General features: G+C 42.8%; 1 protein-coding gene across 6 annotated transcripts in view; it reads left to right on the top strand.

Moving 5' to 3' along the window:
- MAPRE2 (microtubule associated protein RP/EB family member 2) overlaps positions 1 to 21,579 on the top strand; it is a 162,365-nt gene that overhangs the window by 127,994 nt on the left and 12,792 nt on the right. For all 6 annotated transcript variants that reach the window (XM_067699342.1, XM_067699340.1, XM_067699341.1 and 3 more), the window contains one exon: positions 20,406 to 20,545. In XM_067699342.1, the coding sequence (XP_067555443.1) occupies positions 20,406 to 20,545 (140 nt within the window). The remainder of the gene's footprint in view (positions 1 to 20,405; positions 20,546 to 21,579) is intronic.

Here is a 21,579-nt window from a genome sequence, read left to right as displayed (position 1 = left end):
GCATAAAAATCCAACTTCAACGCCATAGAATAAATACGCTTAAACGAAGCACAGATCTTTGGGAATACATACATTTAAGAGGCAAGAGGAAAAAGAGGAAGCTGAGAAAAGGAGGAACATCAGGGGAAAAACCAGCTCAACATCAGAGAACAAACAGTAGGACGTTTTTAGAAAGAGGGATCACCAACAGCGCTGAGTATTAATTGTTGGAGAGATCAGATAGGATGAAGCCTGAAAATAGGCCAAAGAAAGAAATCTGCCTCCTGGGAGGTGATTAAGAGTTCTTTAGAGAATTGGTCTGTAGAAATGCTGAATCCATACACCTAGATGGCAGCGGCTTATGAACAAGGGCATGCATGACACACAAACGTGAAAGTGATGCGAGAGGAGATTCCACCTTCTCCAAATCAGGAGAATAAGTGGAGGAAATAAAAACATTTTGTTGGTGTCGGGGGAAAAGCTGACAGTTGCTTTAGGAAGTAAGCTTGGGGAGAGAACAGTATTGTCCTTGATTTGATTTTGTTTGCTTTTAGGACACGGCACAAGGAGCAGGTTTGTAAGATGGGAGAAAGGTCCGTGAGAAGGAATAATAGGAAAAAGGAGGGGAAACTGGTGGAACAATGACCCTGAGGCTGGAGGGAAAAAATGGGGTCAAGGGCATCGAAAGAGGTTTGGCGAGGAAAGGGAATGTTTACCTTTTTTCAGAACAGAAGTGCTGGGAAGAGTTTGGGTAAAAATGAAGCCACAGGGAGTTTGGGGAACAAAAGTTTATTGCAGTTCAAACAGGCCTTCAGCTTTTGTCAGAAAGTGTCATTATTCTAGGACCAGGATAGAGAAGGGGAGTGGTGTGTCTCCTTCAGAGCTGGGGAGACACAGGCAGATGGAGCTGGGGGACAGGAAGGTACGAAAACCAAGAGCAGCTGGTAGCTCTCACGGCAAGCTCTTTTTCTGCAGCTGCTAATGATGTACAGATTCATCTTGAAACTCAGCTGCTACTTTTTCAAGTTTTCAGCAGTGGAACCGGACAGGCCTCAGAACATTTTTCTTCTACAGTCATAACGTGTCCTTAAATTGGCACCAACCATTCTAACCCCACCCCGCCCCCAAACAGAACTGTCATTATGCTGCCTTGGCCTCATTTTCAAGGAATTCCCTCATCTGTCTTTCACAAAAGCCACAGAGAAACTTGTGCCATTTTGATAGAAAGAATGTCCATGATCCTGGAAAAGAAATACGTTGTTTCCAGAGCTTAACTTCTCTGGTGACAAAGCTCAGGAAACACATTAAAGTCAGCAGATCATAAATCTGGTTTTTAATGTTCTGGAAGACAGTATTGCCAAGGCTTGTGTTCCTGATACCTCGACCATGTTTACCTCATTGGTCTTAATCAAGGAGGAAGGATATTTCCAGAAGTCAAACCAGTCATACGGTTTTTTATGAGACATGTTCTGACTCTTGGACATGGTGGGGTAGTAAAACTATACTGAAAAAATTCTAGCAAGGTATACATCGCATGTAGAACATTGTTTTAAAAGCTATAATAGGAGAAAGGCTCCTATAAATACAACGAGACCTCATTTTTTTCTGGAGGTCATGTATCCAACTCTTGGGAAAACAGCCAAGAAAGTGTAAGTCAAAATGTCTTCTAAAAGTCAGAATTGTTGTTGTATCAGAAGTGTTGTAAAATCTGTGCTATAAAATTCATACACTTTACTCTTTCCACAAGGGAGAGTTCCTAGAATACTTACCCAGAGTCTGTTTGCTCTTTCTTTTATATATATTTAGTTATTTTTAAAATTGACATCTAATTGACACACCACATTGTATTAGTTCCAGGTGTACAACATAGTGATTTGGCATTTGTACACATTGCAAAATGATCACCACAATGATTCCAGTTACCATCTGTACCATACAAAGTTGATACGATATTATTGACTATATTCCCCATGCTGTACTTTACACCCGCATGACCTATTTAGTTTATAACTGGAAACTTGTACTTCTCGACCCCCCTTTATTTGCTCTTTCTTGACTTGGATATAATTATAACAAACATGGGGATATGGTTTCTCAGCGTGTATCTTATTAGGGCAAGGAGTATACTGATAGCACTACAAAATGTGAACATCAATCAAAGAAGAGCCAAAAAATCTTAATGAAACCTTATAAATAGTCCAGCAGCCGGAGATCTCTATTGCTGAATGAAAGAGCTCCGTGTCTCTCAGTAGCCCTCAAGATCTGTATGACACCAGCATGTACTAATCGATACACTCAGAGTTCCCTTCTAATTCTTAAGATTTTAATTTTCTATTTATAATCATCTCTCCCATGAATTATTTTACAGTCTCTAAACTAGCCTGTCTGCCTCTGGTCTGAAACCATTCGAGACCATCCTCGTCGTACATAGGTCTGATTGTGTCCATCCAAAATTTAAGACAAATTAAAGTGCTCGATGAGGTGAGGGTCAGCTGTCTGGGAAATTCACATATCTATGCCAGTCATCTCCCAGTGATGCCAGGTCAGTAGCATTCAGCAGTAATTTCTGTGCCCATCTCTAGGCCTTGGCCGTTAATCATCTGTATTAGTGGAAACAAGCAACGTCTGGTGTAATCGAAAACAGGAGATGGTCTTTAATTATTTTTTCCTTTTGGCTTTGGGATATTTGGTTCATTTTGCAGTGGCTTTATCTCTCTCCAGATATATCCTTAAACTAATATTAAAAGTCATTTGCATGTCCTGACTATAAAACGTGCTAGATTTTTCTGCCATTTCAATATAGACACCAGTATTCCGTGGATTCAGAGAAGCCATAGAACCCGTGTCTGTGTGAACCCGTGTCTGTGTGTAAGTCTGGGTGACTTACCTGGGCCGTAACAAGCTTCAGCATGAGCAGAGGCTGTCGCTAAGGGTGGATGGCTGCCTGGCAAGTCTTATTCTATCTACATCCTGAGGAATTGCATCTTGAATTGCTTTTGATCTCCCAACAAGGAGCATATGTTAAAATACACATTTTTATAATGACAGATATCTATTAAGTGCATATGTCATCGTGAGTCATGATGTTTATAAATTTATTGCTATGAGCCATATCTGCAACTCGAGATAGCTGTCAGCGGGATCAGTTTTTATGTGTGAGCACTTAACTAAACTTAAAACGAAATTTGAGGTTGCGGTTCCTATAGCAACCACAGCTTAGACATGTTGCAAATCCACATATATTAATGCATTGAAATCAAACTCCCATATACAAATATAGTGTGATGGATTTAGAGTTGCTATGGAAATTGATTCTGAGCTTTCTCTTTTCCTTAGGGACTTTCCTTTAGGCATTGTAGCCTCAAAATAAGATTAGTAGAAATACTAGAAAAATGATTTCAAAAAGGAAGCAACCTAAGAATTAGAATTGAATAGAATAAAGCATTTGAATGATCATAATTAAATTCCTACATGGAGATTTAAATAAATCCTAACAGCGACTTTCAAAAACTGTATCGAGTATATGAATACTCTCACTCTTAATTATCTTTAATTTTGGGTTCTCTAAGGCTGTTCGTACAACCTTAACAAAGTGATTATGTTTATTGATTTTATTTGTTTACCAGTGTTTGCATATTCTTTGAGTACCTGAAATTTAAGTAAGCATCGCCTATCACCTTTGCGGAAAGAAGAGTTGCTTTTACTTTCCCCAAAAGTTTGGGGGTTTGGGGGGTTTTTTTTTAAGAGAAGCAATGCAATGTAGCAGTTTACAGTGGGGTTTTTTATCCTTGTTCTGATCTTGATTTTCTGGCCCAGAATGTGGTCTCCCTTGGTCAGTGTCACTTGAAAAGAATATGCATTCTGCAGTTGTTGGTCGTATGGTGTTTTAGAAATATCAGTATCAAGGTAGTGGATGGTGTTATTCAGATCATCTCTGTTTTTACTGATTTGTTGTTGTTGTCTCATTCTAACAATTGCTGCAAAGAGAGTGTTAACATTTATTGTGGAATTACCGGTTTGTCCCTTTAATTCTCTCAATTTTTGTTTCCTGTATTTAGGGCTCTGTTGTTAGATGCGTAGATATTTCTGATTGTTGAGTCATGCTGATGAATTGACCTTTGTATTTTATAAGGCTTCCCTCTTTATCTTTGGTAATACTCTTTGTCTTGAAGTCTGTTTTATCTAATTATTAATATAGCCACTCCAGCTTTCTTATGCTTACTGTTTGCGCGGTGTATCTTTCTCCATAACAGGTAAATTTCCACCTATCTTTGTCTTTATATTTAAAGTGTGTCTCTTATAAACAGCATGTAATTGGGTCTTGCATTTTTTATTCATTCTGATAATCTCTGGACATTGGAGCGTACAGTCCATTGTTAATGTAATTATTGATTTGGTTGGATTTAGATCTATCATTTGTTTTCTGCTTGTCCCCTTTGTTTTTTGTTTCTCCGTTTCTTTTTTCCTGTTGTCTTCTGAATTTTAAAAATATTTTTTAGCATTCCATCTTAATTTATCCATTGCCTTTTTAACGGTACCGCTTTGCATAGATTTTCTTTTCCAGTGGCTGTTCTAACGATTACCGTATATATTCTTACCTTTTCACAGTGTACTTAATATTTCGTGTAAAATGTGGAACCCTGGCAACCCTTCCCTCCACTGTCGTTTGTTTTGGCTGTCATATGTATTACATTATAAACCCCACGAGGCAGTGTTATAACTTTTGTTTTAAATCAACACTGTCTGATATCGTGGCTTGTGAGCACTTGAAATGTGCTTATTCTGCCTTGAAATGTGCTGCAGGTACACAATGCGTGCTGAATTTAGAAGACTTGGTATGGGAAAAAATATAAAACTAGTTAATAATTTTTATATTGATTACACATAGAAATTATAATTTGCATATATTGTGTACATTTTGCATATATATTAAAATTCATCTCAAGATTTTTTTTAATGTGGCTACTAGAAAATGTTTACTTACATGGTTCCCATTATATTTCTATTAGGCAATGCTGCTTTAAATAGTCATATGAATTTTAAAGATATTAAGAGAAAAAACTTATTTATTTTTCATATTTTTACCATTTCCAGTGTTCTTCATTCATTCCTGAACATCTGAGTTCCCTACTAATTTAATTTCTCTTGAGACTGAATAACTTTCTTCAGCATTTCTTGTAGAGCAGGTGCAATGGCAACAAATTCTTTTAGTTTTCCTTTTTCTATGAATGTCTTTATTTCACCTTCATTCTTTTGTTTTTTAAACTTCTGTGCATCAAAGTACACTTTTTTTTAAAATTTAATTATTTATTTATTTATGGCTGCGTTGGGTCTTCATTGCTGTGTGTGGGCTTTCTCTAGTTGCGGTGAGCGGGGGCTACTCTTCGTTGCAATGCACGGGCCTCTCATTGCGGTGGCTTCTCTTGTTGTAGAGCGCGGGCTTCATGGCTCGCAGGCTCTAGAGCGTAGGCTCAGCAGTTGTGAGGCACAGGCTTAGTTGCTCCGCAGCATGTGGGATCTTCCTGGACCAGGGCTTGAACCTGTGTCACCTGCATTGGCAGATGGATTCTTAACCACTGTGCCACCAGGGAAGACCTCACCTTCAATTTTTTTTTTTTTTTTTTTTTTTGTGGTACGCGGGCCTCTCACTGTTGCGGCCTCTCCTGTTGCGGAGCACAGGCTCCGTATGCGCAGACTCAGTGGCCATGGCTCACGGGCGCAGCCGCTCCGCAGCATGTGGGATCTTCCCGGACCGGGGCACGAACCCGTGTCCCCTGCATCGGCAGGCGGACTCTCAACCACTGCACCACCAGGGAAGCCCCTCACCTTCATTCTTAAAGAAAATTTTCCTAGGTAAAGAATTCAGACTGATCTTTTATTCCTCCCTCCCTCCTGTTAAAGATATCTTTCCACTGTCTGTGACCTCTAGAGATAAGAAATGCATACTCATTCTAATCACCTTCCCCTATAATGATAAGTTGTTTTTCTCTGGATGCAGTCAAGACTCTTTATCTGTGGGTTTCAGTAGTGTGGCTATGATGTTCTCTTTGAACTTATCTTGTTTTGGAGTTCATTAGACTTCTTAAATCTATAAGTTTATGTCTTTTACCACATTTGGGAGACTTTCAGCCATTATTTTGTCAAATTTCTTTCAGCTCCATTCTCTCTATCCTATTTTTCTGGGACTTCATTTTTCCATATGTTAGAGCTTTTGAAATTATCCCTCAGGTCCCTGAGGCTCATTTTTTTCCAGTATTCTCTCTATTGTTTAGATGGTTTCTATTAATGTATCTTAAAGTTAGCCCTCTTCTTCCTCTGTCATCTACATTCTACTACTGAGCATTTTTTAAATTTCAACTTCTTTTTTTCAGTTTTAATTTTTTTTCTTTCTCTCTTGAGACTGCCTATCTTTCATTTATTATGAGCATACTTTACCTGGCTGGGAATGGTTATGATAGCTGCTTTAAAGTTCTTGTCTGCTAATTCCACCATTTCCTGACTCTTCATATGTTGAGTAATTTTGGATTGTGTCCTAGACATTGTGATGTTATATTATGGAGACTCTGGATTTTGTTATATTGCTCTGCAGAGTGTTGATGTTTCTGATGTAACAGGTATTAACTCAGAGTCCAAGTAAAAAGTACTCAAAAAGTTATATTTCACTCAAGGGTTCTAACCTTGGCCTCAAGCCTGTACCATTATACAAGACCTTTTTCCTTATTATTGCCAGGATGCAAATCTTCATTTATCTTTTGAGAAACTCCACCCTTTAAACATAAATGTTAGTCTCACCCCAAAGCTATCATTTACTCTAAGAAATGAATATTTCCCATGTCTTCTCTTTAGACTTAAGCAGTCCATAATGGCATTTACTTTCCAGAACCCTGTTAGGATAGGCACAGGCAGTGCCACCTTTCTGGTCCCTTCATGATCTCTCCATCAAAGAGAAGTCAGGGCTGTTTATTCTTACAACTTCCCAGTGTATATCTGCCTGGTACTGCTGTCTCACAGTCCCCAGTCACCTAACCACATACTGTACTATCCCTATACCTACTTACTTCAAGGATCCAATGTTAATTTTAAAAGATCATGCAATATCAACTCATAACAAGGAAGAAATGCATTTTTCTTACCAGTCCCGTAATTAACAAGACTTCTTTTCAAATAGGTGTTAGCACGTCTCCTTATTATCTGAACAATGTATCTTTCACTCAGTCCCTGCCCTATATCAGCATTGCATGCCCTTGGCCTGTTCATGTTGAGAAACCATCCCATTGCTAAGCTGCATACCAGTTAATGGCTACACCCTTAGCTACAAGTAGGCCTGGAGAAAATGGGAAAAAATTATGATGGTCCAATTAATTAAATTCTTAGATGACATTCCCTACTCCCTAGAAGGAGAAGAGGGGTATTGGTGGTTTTGTTCCTCCAGTTACACATCTATCGTATGTGAAATATATAAGATAGGCGTTGGGATACTTTTCTCCTCGAAGAATAATTAAAATGGCATTTCCGTATCTATAACACTGATAAAACCACAGCATCACATATGAGCAGTGCTCTGCCTTGCCAGGAGACTGAGTATCTATGAGTTTGGAATATTGGGCACAGAGAGGAGCAAAGAGTCATGAAGAATTCAGGAGCTTCAGATAGGAATCTTCTGGCAGTGCCTGTGTAAGAGGCCAAGGGCTTCTTCCAAGGAAGAGCCCTGCATTTTTCATTTCCATCACAATGAGTTTGCTTAAGGAAACAGCACCTTTGACAGACAATTTACTAATTCAGTTTATAATTTTTAATTGTTTTGGCTTTGGGGGATCAAAATATGTCAGAGTTTCGTTTTTTTTAAAACCGGAATTTTTTCAAGCTTGGAGATCAAAACCTACAAAATGTTGTGGTGTTATTGTAGTGTAACTCTCAAAATCTAAATCTAATATGAATAGAATTTTTAATGGAAGTTAGGGAAAAGGAAAACATTTAAAATGTAGAGGGAGTCATCAAATATAGAGGGAGTAAGTATTGAATACATACTAAATGCCAGCTATTGTTCTAAACACTTAGCCTGTGTTAGCTCAGTTTAGCTTCACAACAATCCTAAATGGTAGAGAGTTCCCATTACACCCCTATTTTAAAGTTGAGGAAACTGAGGCACAGAGAGGTTCAGCAACTTGTCAGGGTCACACACTGGAAATAGGGAACCCTGTGATTCCAGAGCCCGATGCTCTCTAACCATTATATTATTATATTGCCCCTCTCAAATATCATGGATATGGTCTTATGTTAAGTTCTTATCTGCTCCCCACACTATACTGAACCGCGTAAATTTTCACAAACGAAATTCAAATTGCATACTGAATGGAGGAAATAAAAGGCCCTCCAGTGTTATAAAGCAGGGGTCCCCAACCCCCGGGCCACAGACTGGTAGCAGTCCGTGGCCTGTTAGGAACCGGGCCGCACAGCAGGAGGTGAGCGGCAGGCGAGCGGCAGGCAGGCGAAGCTTCATCTGTATTTACAGCCGCTCCCCATCGCTCCCCAGTGTCACATTACTGCTAAACCATCCCCCCCTCCCCCAGTCCGTGGAAAAATTGTCTTCCACGGAACCGGTCCCTGGTGCCAAAAAAGTTGGCGACCACTGTTGTAAAGGTTTGAAACAGCACATGCTGTTCTATTCAAATGGCATTTATTTTTTTAAAGAGCAATAATTTTTATTTATTTTTTATTTTTTTAAGGGTTTTTTTAAAATAAATTTATTTATTTATTTTTGGCTGCGTTGGGTCTTTGTTGCTGCACATGGGCTTTCTCTAGTTGCCGTGAGCGGGGACTACTCTTCGTTGTGGTGCATGGGCTTCTCATTGCGGTGGCTTCTCTTGTTGCGGAGCATGGGCTGTAGGCACGCCGGCCTCAGTAGTTGTAGCTCGCAGGCTCTAGAGCGCAGGCTCAGTAGTTGTGGCGCACGGGCTTACTTGCTCCGCGGCATGTGGGATCTTCTCGGACCAGGGATCAAACCTGTGTCCCCTGCGTTGACAGGCAGATTCTTAACCACTGCACCACCAGGGAAGTCCCAAGAGCAATAATTTTTAAATGTTCAAAAACATTCCCGTCATCCTTGCAATAGGCTCTTGGGTGAGAGTCACTATATTTGATATATGTTTGTAAATGCAGGAAACGTTAAGCCACTTGTTCCAGGCCTCTTATCAGCCCCGAAGTAGAAATGTGTATAAGGCCCAGAAAACTGAGCCCTAGGTTAGTGGGATCACTTATCTCTGATTTCTTAATCCTTCAATTCAGATAATTCTCTGAGTTAATGGTCTGGGTGATTACAAAGTGAAGAGTAAGTGCTTCAGACAAAACTGGCCCGAATTTCAGCATGTCATACTCTGTGCCCTCACAGCGGACTTTGCAGAAGAGGGTAAGGGCCTCCATTGTTGCCCCAGCTGCACCTGGGAAGCAAGCCATCCTAGCCCTTTTTTAAACAATGCCGGGTCCTTTCATAACCAGCACTGGGTCATTCTTATATAGCTGCTCCCTTTACATGCTGAACTATTAACCAGTTCTGCAACTCAACCGCACGTGTTCCTGTGATGGATCGTTCCTTTTCTCTCCATAGATATAATAACTTGGCATTTAGCTTCTCAGCCTCACCATAAAACTTGTCAAACCTCAGATAGGCCATAACTTACCATTTATTTCAGTTTCCATGAGCAGAACATCACAGATCACCAGTGAGCCTATTTTTCTTTATCTTTGGTGCCTTTTTTTGTCCCTTGGTATGTTGGGCAGGAATAGAAAAGAGTTTTGACCTGAAGAGTTTTCTATACTCCCTTTGAATTGGGTTCCGTATGAGGGGAGTCACATCCCATCCCCTTTCCCATATTCTGTTGGTTAGAAGCAAGCCCCAGGTCCCACCCACATTCCAGGGGAGAGGACTGCACAAAGGTGGGAATAGCAGGAAGTGAAGATGTCGCAGTCACCTTAAGTTCTGTAGTCACAGACGTTTACAGTTTGCTATGGGGACTCTGGGGAATCACTGAAAGGTTTTTTGTTTTTGTTTTTGTTTTTTGCGGTACGCGGGCCTCTCACTGTTGTGGCCTCTCCCGTTGCAGAGCCCAGGCTGCGGACACGCAGGCTCAGCGGCCATGGCTCACAGGCTTAACCGCTCCGCGGCATGTGGGATCCTCCCGGACCGGGGCACGAACCCGTATCCCCTGCATCGGCAGGTGGACTCTCAACCACTGCGCCACCAGGGAAGCCCACTGAAAGGTTTTAAGTACAACAGCTAAGAAGCTGTTGCAGCCAAACATGTAGGAGTGGAGGGTGGCCTGAATAAAGGTCATGGCCATGTGGGTTATAGAGACTTTTAAGCAGGTTTAGTCAACAAAACTTGATGGTGATGGGATATGAGAGGTGAAGGACAGGGGAAGCCAAGGATAAATGATGCACAGTTTCTGGCTTGGTCAATGGTTGGGGGAAGCAGAAAACCTGGAGCGGGAGCCAGCTGGAGTAGAGTAGAGTGGATGATTCCAGTGGGGCTCAGCTCTGATTCTCACCTCCCCGAGCTCCAGCGGCTCTGTGGCCTCAGACTGTCTCTCTTTGCAAGGGAGTCCCGGTAAGGTAGTGTTAGTGGAGCACAGCAGACTTCCTACCATCAGCAAAACAACCTGAAACACTTGGTCTTGCCAATGGAATCAGCAGGACTCTGAACATCATAAAGGAACTAAATAGTTGTGTTCCCCTGAAATGGCCGTCTTCGTTCGTAAGCTTTTTGCTTAAATGACTGATGTATGCCAGGAATGCATGACACAGTGATGTTGTTGTCATGGTGATGCCTGTGTGTCTTTATTCTCAGCAGGCTGTCTCAGTTTGTTGGACTCTTTCAATCACCAGCTTTCCTTACTGCTGCAGCAAACAGGCAAGGGAGTGTTCCCCTCAATTATTGTTGGGATTCTGGTGCATCTTGTTTTCACGGCGGTGAGGGAACCTCACCGTTTCTAGAGAAAAATTGCTCTGAGAACAATTTAAAAACAGGAATTTGAACTAAGATAGTAATTGTTTGGCACCTAATGCGTTTCAAAGCACACTTAATTCTCTACCAGGGTGTGAGAGGTGTGAAAAGTCAGCTTATCGAAAGAAATATATACCATGTTCGTGTAACTTCTTACACATCAGAATTTTTAATATTTGAGCTAATTTTAAGATGAGGAGTTCTTTCCTGCATTTTTTTTTTCCCTCTGAAAAATTCTCCAAAACCAGAGTGACTCAAGCAGAGCCTGGAAAATATTGGAGAATCACATGATGGCTAAAAATAAGCACATCATCTCCAGCAGGGACAGTAACCAGGGCAGAAGTAGCTCAGTTCTTGAATGCTCACACTGGCTGGACATGCTCGGCTGAGTCAGGCCCACTCGCCCATCTCAGTGGCCACCGGTCAGGGAAGCCTCCGGCACTGGGGCTCTGGGCCCTGGCTGTCGGTGTTGCTCCCTGGCATATTTTTGCAGGGCAGAGCCGGTCAGCACACTGTGTGATGACCCCGAGCTGGGAGTAGGCTGGGAGGGACACCGCCTGACTCACAGCTCTTGTCACCGCCTCGTCCTCCTTCAGCCGTCCCCTTGGAACCAAGAGCAGATGCTGTTGATCCCAGAATGTCTCTTAGTTGCTGTTGATGTTGCACAACTTAAGTTGTGATAAATGCCTGGATATTTGGTGCCTGTTCTATAGGGTATATCGTAGGGTTTTATAAACTGTAGCATTGTAAACGCTTTCCCAAAACCGGAACTCATCTTGAGCACTCACTGCTCGTCCCCAGGGGTATGACTGCAGTAGCCTCCCAGCTGGCAGAGGGGGCCTCCTAAAACCCAAGTCAGATCATGTCACTCTGCTCAGGACCCTGCCATGGCTGCCCTTTTCCATCATAATGAAAGCCAGCCTCCAGCAGTAGCCCGTGAGGCCCTTGGTGACCTGCACCCTCCTCCCGCGGCGCCCGTGCTCCCCCTGCTCCCGAACAGGCGAGGCCACGCCTTGGCACTGGCGCTGGGCCTTTCCTCTGCCTGGAATATTCTGCTCCTGGCCGTCCGGAAGGCCAGCTGCACCTCTCTCAGGTCTTTGCTCAGATCTCACTTTCCCAACGAGGCCTTGAAGAAGTCAAGGTGACTCCTGTAAATGGCATGTCCCCTGCAGGGATCCTGGAAGTTGCAACTATGGAGCTGTTACAACACACGTCGTCTTCTGTGAGAAGGGAGGCTGTGAGCTGGGGTGAGCCCCACGCACACCCGGTGTGGATCTCGCCTCCTTGCATCCCTGCTGGGCTGCTGCACGACTGTCACCAAGGGGACTTGGGCATTTTGACCCCTGTCCTTCTGGGTGGACTCAGGGTCTGGGTGGACCCTTCTGAGTGAGGGGTTGAGACTGGAGGGGCTCATGATGGGTGCTCAGGCCTTCCCTGAAGTTCCTGTTTAAAACCGCCACTCACCCAGCCCTACCCAGCACTCCTTACCCCTGCCCTGCTCTGCCTCTCTCCATGGCATTTACTTTCTAGTTTATTATGTCACTTATTAATTTATTATTGTTATCGTTTATTATCTAATTTCCCTGTTAGAATGTAAATTCCACAAGGCCCAGCGTCTTTTGTGTTTCATTCAGTGTTCTATCCCAAGTGCCTGTAGCTTGCCAGGTACACAGGAGGGGTGCAGTAAATACTTGCGGCAGGAATGAGTGAATTGGGGAAATTTCAGAAGGCGCGCAGAGACTTGGGTGACAGTCCACCAGTTCTCAAGACAGAGAGTGCGGAATGGGGGAACCGAAGCCTGGGAGCCCACTGGTGGGTTATGAGTTAACCAGTTTTTATAAAGATTTTCTTTATAAAGATTTTCTTTAAATAAAATGAGTCTCATTTCCTTATTCTTTCAGCAGTTTAGTTTTTATTTTGCTAGTGTCTAGAAATGGGAAACCCGTGTGCTTTCTCGTCATTAGTTGAATCAGGCCTCGTTTGCTGAGTAGTAATGATCGGGTACACTTACTGTGTGCCAGGCTCTTGTGTAGGAACTTCCCATGTATTAACTCAGGTACTCTTCCCAGCTCTGGGAAGGAGGCACTGCTACTGACTCTGTAGAACATAAAGAAATCCGGGTGGCAGCAAAAGTCACGCCACCAAGCAAGCAGCAGAGCCAGGATTACTACGAAGGCTGCAGGCTGCAGGGCGCCCCCGCTCTTAACCACTGCCTCCCTCGGGGAAGACGAAGGACACCCAGTTCATACCAGGTCGTCATTCCCACAGGATTGATGTGGTTCAGTCTCGGCTGTGTGGACCCCCTCCCCAAGCTGCTCAGAAGTGGAGCTGCCCACTTTTATAAGCTGACACCAAAGTGGCAAAAAGGAAGAGCCCAGTTTTGCCAGTGGCTGCTCTGGTGGGACAGAAGCCATAAGGGCTCTGAACTACTAATTTGAGAGTAAAAGAGCCACCCTCTTAAAGACCTCATGAATCAGGGCATCCCAGAACCCCTGTTAAAGTTCCATTTGGACACAACACTGGCCTCTGAGGTGGGTTTTGTTTTTTTTGGGTTTTTTTGCGGTACGCGGGCCTCTCACTGTTGTGGCCTCTCCCGTTGCGGAGCACAGGCTCCGGACGCGCAGGCTCAGCGGCCATGGCTCACAGGCCCAGCCGCTCTGCGGCATGTGGGATCTTCCCGGGCCAGGGCACGAACCCGCATCCCCTGCATCAGCAGGCGGACTCTCAACTGCGCCACCAGGGAAGCCCTGAGGTGGGGTTTTTCTTGTTGTTTTTTTTTTTTTTTTTTTTTTGCTCTCAGGGCAGAGCAGACTACAGAACCTACAAAGTGAAGGTATGGAGGCATTTTCGAAGGAAAGTGTGAGATCTTGAATTTGTGATGGTCAGGGTTGTGTGGGAGCTGTTAGTCATTCCGCCGTGTGACAGCTCTGGTGTCAGTTTAGTCACTTAGGAAACCCTCTTCCTGTGGGAATTGTCTCTTTTCATCAGTCCAACCCCATACCCTCTCCCCCAGCAGTGGCCTTATTTACTTATTTATTTTAACCTGGTTCATATCTCAGTTAAACAATAAAACCTGTTTGCCAAGGTAAAGGGGATAAGGAAATGATGTCAGGTCCATCCACAAATGATTAATCAGTGTAGGTACGAGGTATCTTCTGTCATGTTTCAGTTCTGTGGGGTTTAGGTTTGTTTTTATTGATACATAATTGACATATAACCTTATATTAGTTTCACAGTTTGCAAGGCAGAAATAGAGACACAGATGTAGAGAACAAACGTATGGACACCAAGGGGGGAACAAACGTATGGACACCAAGGGTAGGGGGTGGTGGTAGGATGAATTGGGAGATTGGGATTGACATATATACACTAATATGTATAAAGTAGATAACTAATAAGAACCTGCTGTATAAAAAATAAATTTAAAAAAACAAAAAAATTATTAGTTTCAGGTGTACAATGATTCAATGTTTATATATATTACAAAATGATCATCACAACAAATCTAGTTAACAACCATCACTACACAGAGTTACAAGTTATTTTCCTCTTGTGATGAGAACTTTTAAGCTCTATTCTCTTAGCAGCTTTCAAATATGCAATACAGTGTTACTAACTATATTATTACTGTAACTGTGTAATGCCATGCTGTACATTACATCCCAGGACTTATTTATTTTATAACTGGAAGCTTTACCTTTTGATCCCCTTCACCCATTTCATCCCTCCCACTCCCCGCCATGGGCTTTTTAATTCCGTGGCGGGGGGCTGGGGGCATGCTCTCAAAGTAGGGAAGAAGCTGGGGACGACCAGAAGCGTGGTTGCTTCCTGAGTGTGTGTGTGTTCTTAATGTCTCTGTGGTTCTTGTCAACAGTATTAATGTCATATTTTTAGCTCCTCTGTTTATGATTTTGGCAGAAAGAATACGGCAGATTATGTGAGAAGAATTTCTAAATTCCATCAGAGCCCTGGCTGCGAAGGATAAAGCCAAGTATAAAAAAGGATAAAGTGCTTTTATTTGCTTCATCGTTATGAACTCATTGGGCCTCATAGGCCCAAAATGTTGGCACATTTTCCATAAACATTAAGCAAGCTACTAATTATTGACATTAGACACAGCAGTGCTCTGGCTTCACTAAGGCAGTGAATCAGGCCACTCTTTGTATTTTACAACTATGGTTTAAAATGTTTTAGCATCATATTTATACCCCGACTCCTGAAGGCATTAATTAAGACAACTGCTCAAAGACTAGCATTGTAAATCATGTCCATATCCAATGGGTAAAGTCAGAGAATTATAGGGACTTGCAAGGAATTTATGTCTACTTTCCGCTGCTTCTGAAACTCCTTTTTTATTTTGAAAGGGGAAATTAGTGGAGAGAGAGAAAAGCTTGAGGAAAAATGATTCTTGTAAAACAGGACTACCACTAATTATATTTTCAGGACATCATTAAATGCAGCTCGACAAAAAAATTGAAACGTTTGATAGCTGCAGGAAAAAAAAATCTATTATCTGTATTATTATTATTATTGCCAAAGTAGCTGTACTTCCTTTAAAAGCTATTATGTAAAATGTTTTTCGTGTAAGCATCGTTGAGCAGAGAGGCATGGGAAGGCCCAGTAGTGAAATCACCAGTGGACTTGGAGGCATTTAGGGAAGCATGAAGGCAGCTTTTGAGATCCTCAGTGTCTAAAGCCAGGATTAGACACTATAGAGGACATTATTGGGTCACTTCACAAAAATGGAATATGAATGTTAATTTACATAGAAGTATTATATCAGTGTTAAATTTACTGACATTGTACAGTTTTCTGATAACATCCTTATTATAGCAGCCTGGGTAAGTGAAAAAAGAATATCTGTCACCCCAGAAGCTGGGTACTCCTTAGGGTATGGTGTTTTGAAAGAAGGTAGCAAGGCTTGTAAAACAAATAAACAAAAACCTAGTTTTTAACTGACTAATGAGCATGATATAATATAGGATATTGTCTATCATTATTTATTCTAATAAGTTAAACCATGAAATCATTCAACACAATGAAGAAAAGGTTGCATTTTCATCTTTATACATTTTAGTATTTTAGCCTTAATCACGTGATAGCCGTGAGTGGTCAATTACGTTCATATCAAATTGCAGCCTGTGAGGATTCAAAGAGCTCAGTTTACATTCTTTTGAAAATGAGCTTTGTGTGGTTTTTAAAAACTTTTAACCTCTGAAGATACTAAGATCTCCCTCTGTCTTTCCTGGTCTTTCATTTCTTTGCGTTTATTCGTTAGAAGGTAGAAATATACAGTTAACTTGGTGCTGACCTCTTGTATTCTCATTCATCAGACATGCATTTCCCTCGATTATCAGTTTCTTTCCAAACAATCAGAATTTCAAAACCCCTCTCATTTTAAATTTCAAATTCTAATTACTTAATTGAGCTATTAAATTTTTCAAATTTGTTTTCCCTTCTTTGTCCATATTCTGGGGGCAGAAGCTTTTCTTCTGTCCCCCGTGTAGGGAGCATAGGGGGTAGAGCGTGGACCAGACCCCCTCTTCTCCACTGTCCCCTCCCTGCCCTGCAGCAGGGGGATGCCAGGTCTGACTCTCACTGCTTTCATCTTTCTCGTCTCAGAGACCCACAGCCTGCATGCACGTGTGCCAGTTTGAAGGACCTGGGGCTCTGCACCCCAGCTGACCTTTACAGGATCCGTGAAACACAGATGCCACTTTAATGCCGAGACCCTGTGAACCACAGTAAAGTTGGACTCTGTCAGTAGCAAGGGATGTGTTTCTTCAGGAAAAAGCTGGAACTGGGACAGCGTCAGTAACTGCAGCAGCTCTGGCCTCTCTGCCGTGAGCCACCCGGCATCTCCCGTGACCCCATTTCCCTCCCAGCCAGCTTCCTCTGCGTATTTTTAGGCTTTCTTTCCCTGATAACTTGGTCTTACATGGGGCTTTGGCTTGCCATGACCTCTTCTACTTTAACTTCATATCAAACGTTTCAGGTTTTTCTAAGCTGCATTTGATGATGTCCTGATAATATAATCAGTGATAACCTTGTTTTACAAGCAATCAGCTTCTATTCCTTCCACGCTTTTCTTTGAAAATTTACATGAGACTGGGTGAGGCAGAGTATAAGAACATGAATGTGTCTGGTGGACCTCGCTCAGCTCCTGCAACCAGCCGCGTCATAGCTGCTGACCTGCTTAGGGAGGCTTGCCCAGGCTGGGTGGGTGGGTCACTTGCTCTCTAGGGAAGCCCCTTCCCCAGAGCTGTTCTCTTCAGAAGAGGCATGGACGGAAGCATGGCAGAGGCTTGGATAGGACAGCCCAGCACAAACCATCTTGCTCCTCCCTACTCAGAGTTAACTGTTTACTGACTGAATTTAAATTTACCCACATGAACTACTGTCTTGACTCCATCTATACAGGGCCTAAGTAATAATGGAAGGTGAACTTGAAACCAAGTAAGAGATCTCTTTCTGGGAGGCTGGTGGGTTTTGTTTCGTTTCCTTCAGGTGTTGCTGGCTCCTGCTGTCAGTGACTTTGAGGTTGGCATCAGCTCCTCGAGCTTCCCCTGGGATCTTTACCCTGGATAGATGCCTGTCCTAGTCATTCTTTCATGAGTCATAAAAACTTATTATTGAGTGTCTCCTCTGGGTCAGGCATTGTACTTGGCCTTGGGAACATAAAATAGTAAACAAAACAGACTCAACTCCTACCTCGTGGAGATTAAGTCTAATGGGAGAAGTAGGCATTAAATAAATCACTGTACCATTACCGTTGATGGGTGCTGTGTGAAGGGTGTGTGAGCCACCACATTTAAGCTGAGACCTGAAGGCTGTTAGACATAGTCACTCAAAGGAGGGGAGGAAGAATTTCAGGCAGAGGGAACACAGCCCGATCCCAATCCGTGGTCATGTCTAGAACATTGCCTTTTTCCTGAGAATGTTGAGTGTGGCCATGCCTGGGCTTTTTTTTTTTTTTTTTTTTTAAATATACATTCATTTGCTTTATTTTTTAGATTCCACATGTAAGTGATAACATAGAGTATTTGTCTTTCTGTCTGTGGGCATTCTTAAATGACCCACTCCCACCAGGTCATGAGCTCCTGTAGAGCAGGGACTTCCAGTACAGGGCTCATGGTAGGCACTTAATAAATACGTATTTAGTAAATAAGAGGGGTTGGTCATAGACAGTCTTTGAGCCACTTTCTGTTAGACTATTTTTATATTAAAATACTACAGAGTGCTCATGAAAAGGTCTGAAGTAACTTGATTTTTCAAAAGCTGCTTCCCCAGCAAGGCTGGCTGGTGGCCACCCTTGGAGAAGGCTGTTTGTCAGGTCAGCACGTCCTCGCCCTGCCTCTCCTGCTGTTTTCCACGCTGTGTTCTTTACCCTGTTGGCTTAGCGTGGAGTTAGAGAAGCTGGCCAATGGGACACGGAAGCTATGTCCAGGAGTGTGTTTTCTGGGCTTTTCCAGAGATGAAGCCTCCTCACAGCTGTTGAGCAAAGCAAAGCATCCGCTCTCTGGACAACTTGGGAAGTTCCGCTGCACAAGGTTTCATGACCTGAGGTTTCCAGGTCACTGAAGGTTTGAATACTCAAACTTTTTAAGTCATTCCTAACTTAAGCATCCTCAGTTTTACATATATTAGGCATTTCCCTGTATTTTTAGAAGAATTCTTTCTTTCTTTATAACAGGCATGTATTTTAAACGGTATGTTACTGTCAGTGCTTCTTGAGGGTGTGTATGACTCTGCATCTCTCACGACTCTGAAGACATACAGATAGGAATTTTATAGTCTTCCTGCTTGCTGCTTTGTAATTAGGAGATTGGTTGAAACTTGTAACTGCTGCCAGGGCGCTTGCCTTTTTCTAATCTCTTAGTACCAATAAACTGTAAAATTGGAAACCATACAACCAGGTTTTATTTACTTGTTCGTGTATTTAAACATTTGTTCCTTCATCAAGTATGTGTTCCGCCAAGTACTGTGCTAAGCACTGAGGTTGCAAAGCTGAGTATGATGAGTTCCTTGCCCTCCAAGAACCAGAGGAGCAGAGTGGGGGGGACTGTGGTGGAGAATTGGGCCAGCGGGAGCACCTACACCGGACTGAGCTGTTCTGAGTAAGAGGGAGTGGCTGGGCCCCAGTAATGACCCTGAATTTCTAAACCCATGGAGTGTATAAACTTCACTGCATATATCTTGTTATCTTGTGCCATCTGTTTTGGCTGCAGAGGCCATTTCCTGTGTCTGTCAAGTTCTAGATAGTGAGAGCCTGTCATGAGCTGAGCTTCAGGTAGATGAGTTCTTACCTGACATCAATGGTCCTATTTTTTTTTTTTTTTTTTTGCCAATTTCTATCATTATTAGTGATGCTACTGAATAACTTGGTTAAGGTCCCAATCCTCAGGCTTCCCTGTTGTAAAGGCATATCTTTCACCCTTTATAAGCAACTTATAGGGTAACACCTTGACACGTGTAAACATCCCATCCTCCAGACACTTCTCAGTGTTTTAGAGTCAATTGATGAAACTTTCCTGAATCAGTTATGTGTATTGCAAAACTGTGATTTTTCTAGCATTTCTTTAGCATTTACCGGCTGTCAGTGTTCTGTGGAGATATTTGGATTCTCCCTCTCCCCTACCCTCATTATGGACTAGATTTTTATTTATTCAGTGCATTGTAATACATTACAGCCATCACTCTTTTTGGTATGCAAATGGTCCAAGTCTGGCCAGTTGGGAGCCCCTTTGGGCTGGCCCCTGACATTCATTAATCCTTGAGCACATCCTTGCTATTTGACATGAGATGTCCCAGGCCCACCTTGTCCTTTCCCTGCCCCAGCCCTGGAATCAGCCATATCATATCTCAAGAAGCCCTTTTATTGCAGAATAACATTTAGAAACCAGGACTTGGGCACCAGGAGTGCCTGTTGCTACAGAGATATCATGGCTCCTAGACTCTTTTAATGGCTAAAACTAGGAAATACATTAAAAGAGGAAAAAATAGACGTGCACTGATATTTCTCCTAAAGTGTTACTCTCTTATAAGGTCTGTGTTAGAAATTCAATTATGGTGATGCTCTGAGCTTATCAAAGAACCTTTCCTCTTTAAAAAAAACGAACAAACTTAAAATCCCTTTGTATCTGTTCTCATCTCTCTGGAGGGAGAAGGGACAACTGCATTAATCTCATGTCACTTGAGAAAAACAACCAGTGCTCAGAAAGGTTAAGTAAGTTGCCCAGGATGATTCTGTCGTTTTATCGAGTACACTCTTTCTAAGCGTATCTGTGCTTCTTCTGTGCTGGCAAGAGACCACTGGCAGTGTCTCTTCTGTGTCTGAGTAAATTCCTTTTATATCACACTTTTGCTACATACCTAAAAAGCATTTCTGATGTTGCCAATATTCATAATTTATTCTGGGTCCTTTCAGGTGCGGCTAAATCAAGTCCAGCATCTAAACCAGGATCCACACCTTCTCGTCCCTCATCAGCCAAAAGGGCTTCGTCCAGCAGCTCAGCATCCAGATCTGATAGAGATTTAGAAACACAGGTCATACAGCTTAATGAACAGGTAACTTGGCATCCCCAGCTCTGTCTCTGGGAGCAGTGACAGGTGTCAGGGGGTGAGATGAGCAAACTCCTATGGGCTTGGGATAGGGGGAGGGAAGCGGCGGGAATCAGTGGCTTCAAGCAAGTAAGAATGAAAGGAACTATTGGGGCAGATAATCAGTGGCCCATTGTGAATAAAAGATGTTAAGTCACAAATCTCAAAGCTATACATTGAGACAGAGGGACAGATGACTCAGCTTTAGGTAAATGCAGGTATGCAGGCCAGCCTCGCCCTCCCGTACACCTCAGTGCCTGTTAGGAGCTCCAGGCTAGACCATGGCCACTTCTAGCCAGTCTAGATTGTGTTAAAGGCATCAGGGGTTAGTCTCCCTCCTTCCTTCCTTTCTTTCAGCAGCTATCTGTTAAGCCTGTTCGATGTGACAGACACTATACTTGATGCTGATAATATAATGGCAGCAAGATAGAGAGCTTCTCTTCCCTCATAGAATTTACAGATAGCAGCCACACACCATTGTGTATTACACAAGCAAAAGCCAAATGGCCGAACACTTCCCGCAAGAGTGAAAGTACACAGGAGCACTGAACCCAGGAATAGGGCATCAGAAAGGCCACAGTTAAATAGAACTTGCCTTTTTATCTAATATCCCTAGGATTGCAGTAAATCTAGGTCTACTGCCTTCGAAATTTTCAATATAAAAGCTTAGGTACGCTTTCTAACTAACAATAGCTAATTTTGCCCAAGAGTATACATAGTTTAAAAGTAATAAAACAATTGGTAGCATAGGGCCCAGTGCAGAAACCACCCACCCTTGCCCTGAGTTAGGAGAGTCTTTTTGCTGTACGCGGGCCTCTCACTGTTGTGGCCTCTCCCGTTGCGGAGCACAGGCTCCGGACGCACAGGCTCAGCGGCCATGGCTCACGGGCCTAGCTGCTCCGCAGCATGTGGGATCTTCCCAGACCGGGGGCACGAACCCGTGTCCCCTGCATCAGCAGGCGGACTCTCAACCACTGCGCCACCAGGGAAGCCCAGGAGGA

Source organism: Pseudorca crassidens, chromosome 12, assembly GCF_039906515.1.
Source record: "Pseudorca crassidens isolate mPseCra1 chromosome 12, mPseCra1.hap1, whole genome shotgun sequence".
In the NCBI taxonomy this organism is placed as follows: domain Eukaryota; kingdom Metazoa; phylum Chordata; class Mammalia; order Artiodactyla; family Delphinidae; genus Pseudorca; species Pseudorca crassidens.
Note: the sequence above shows the minus strand (reverse complement) of the source record. Positions and strands in the feature narration are given on the sequence as shown.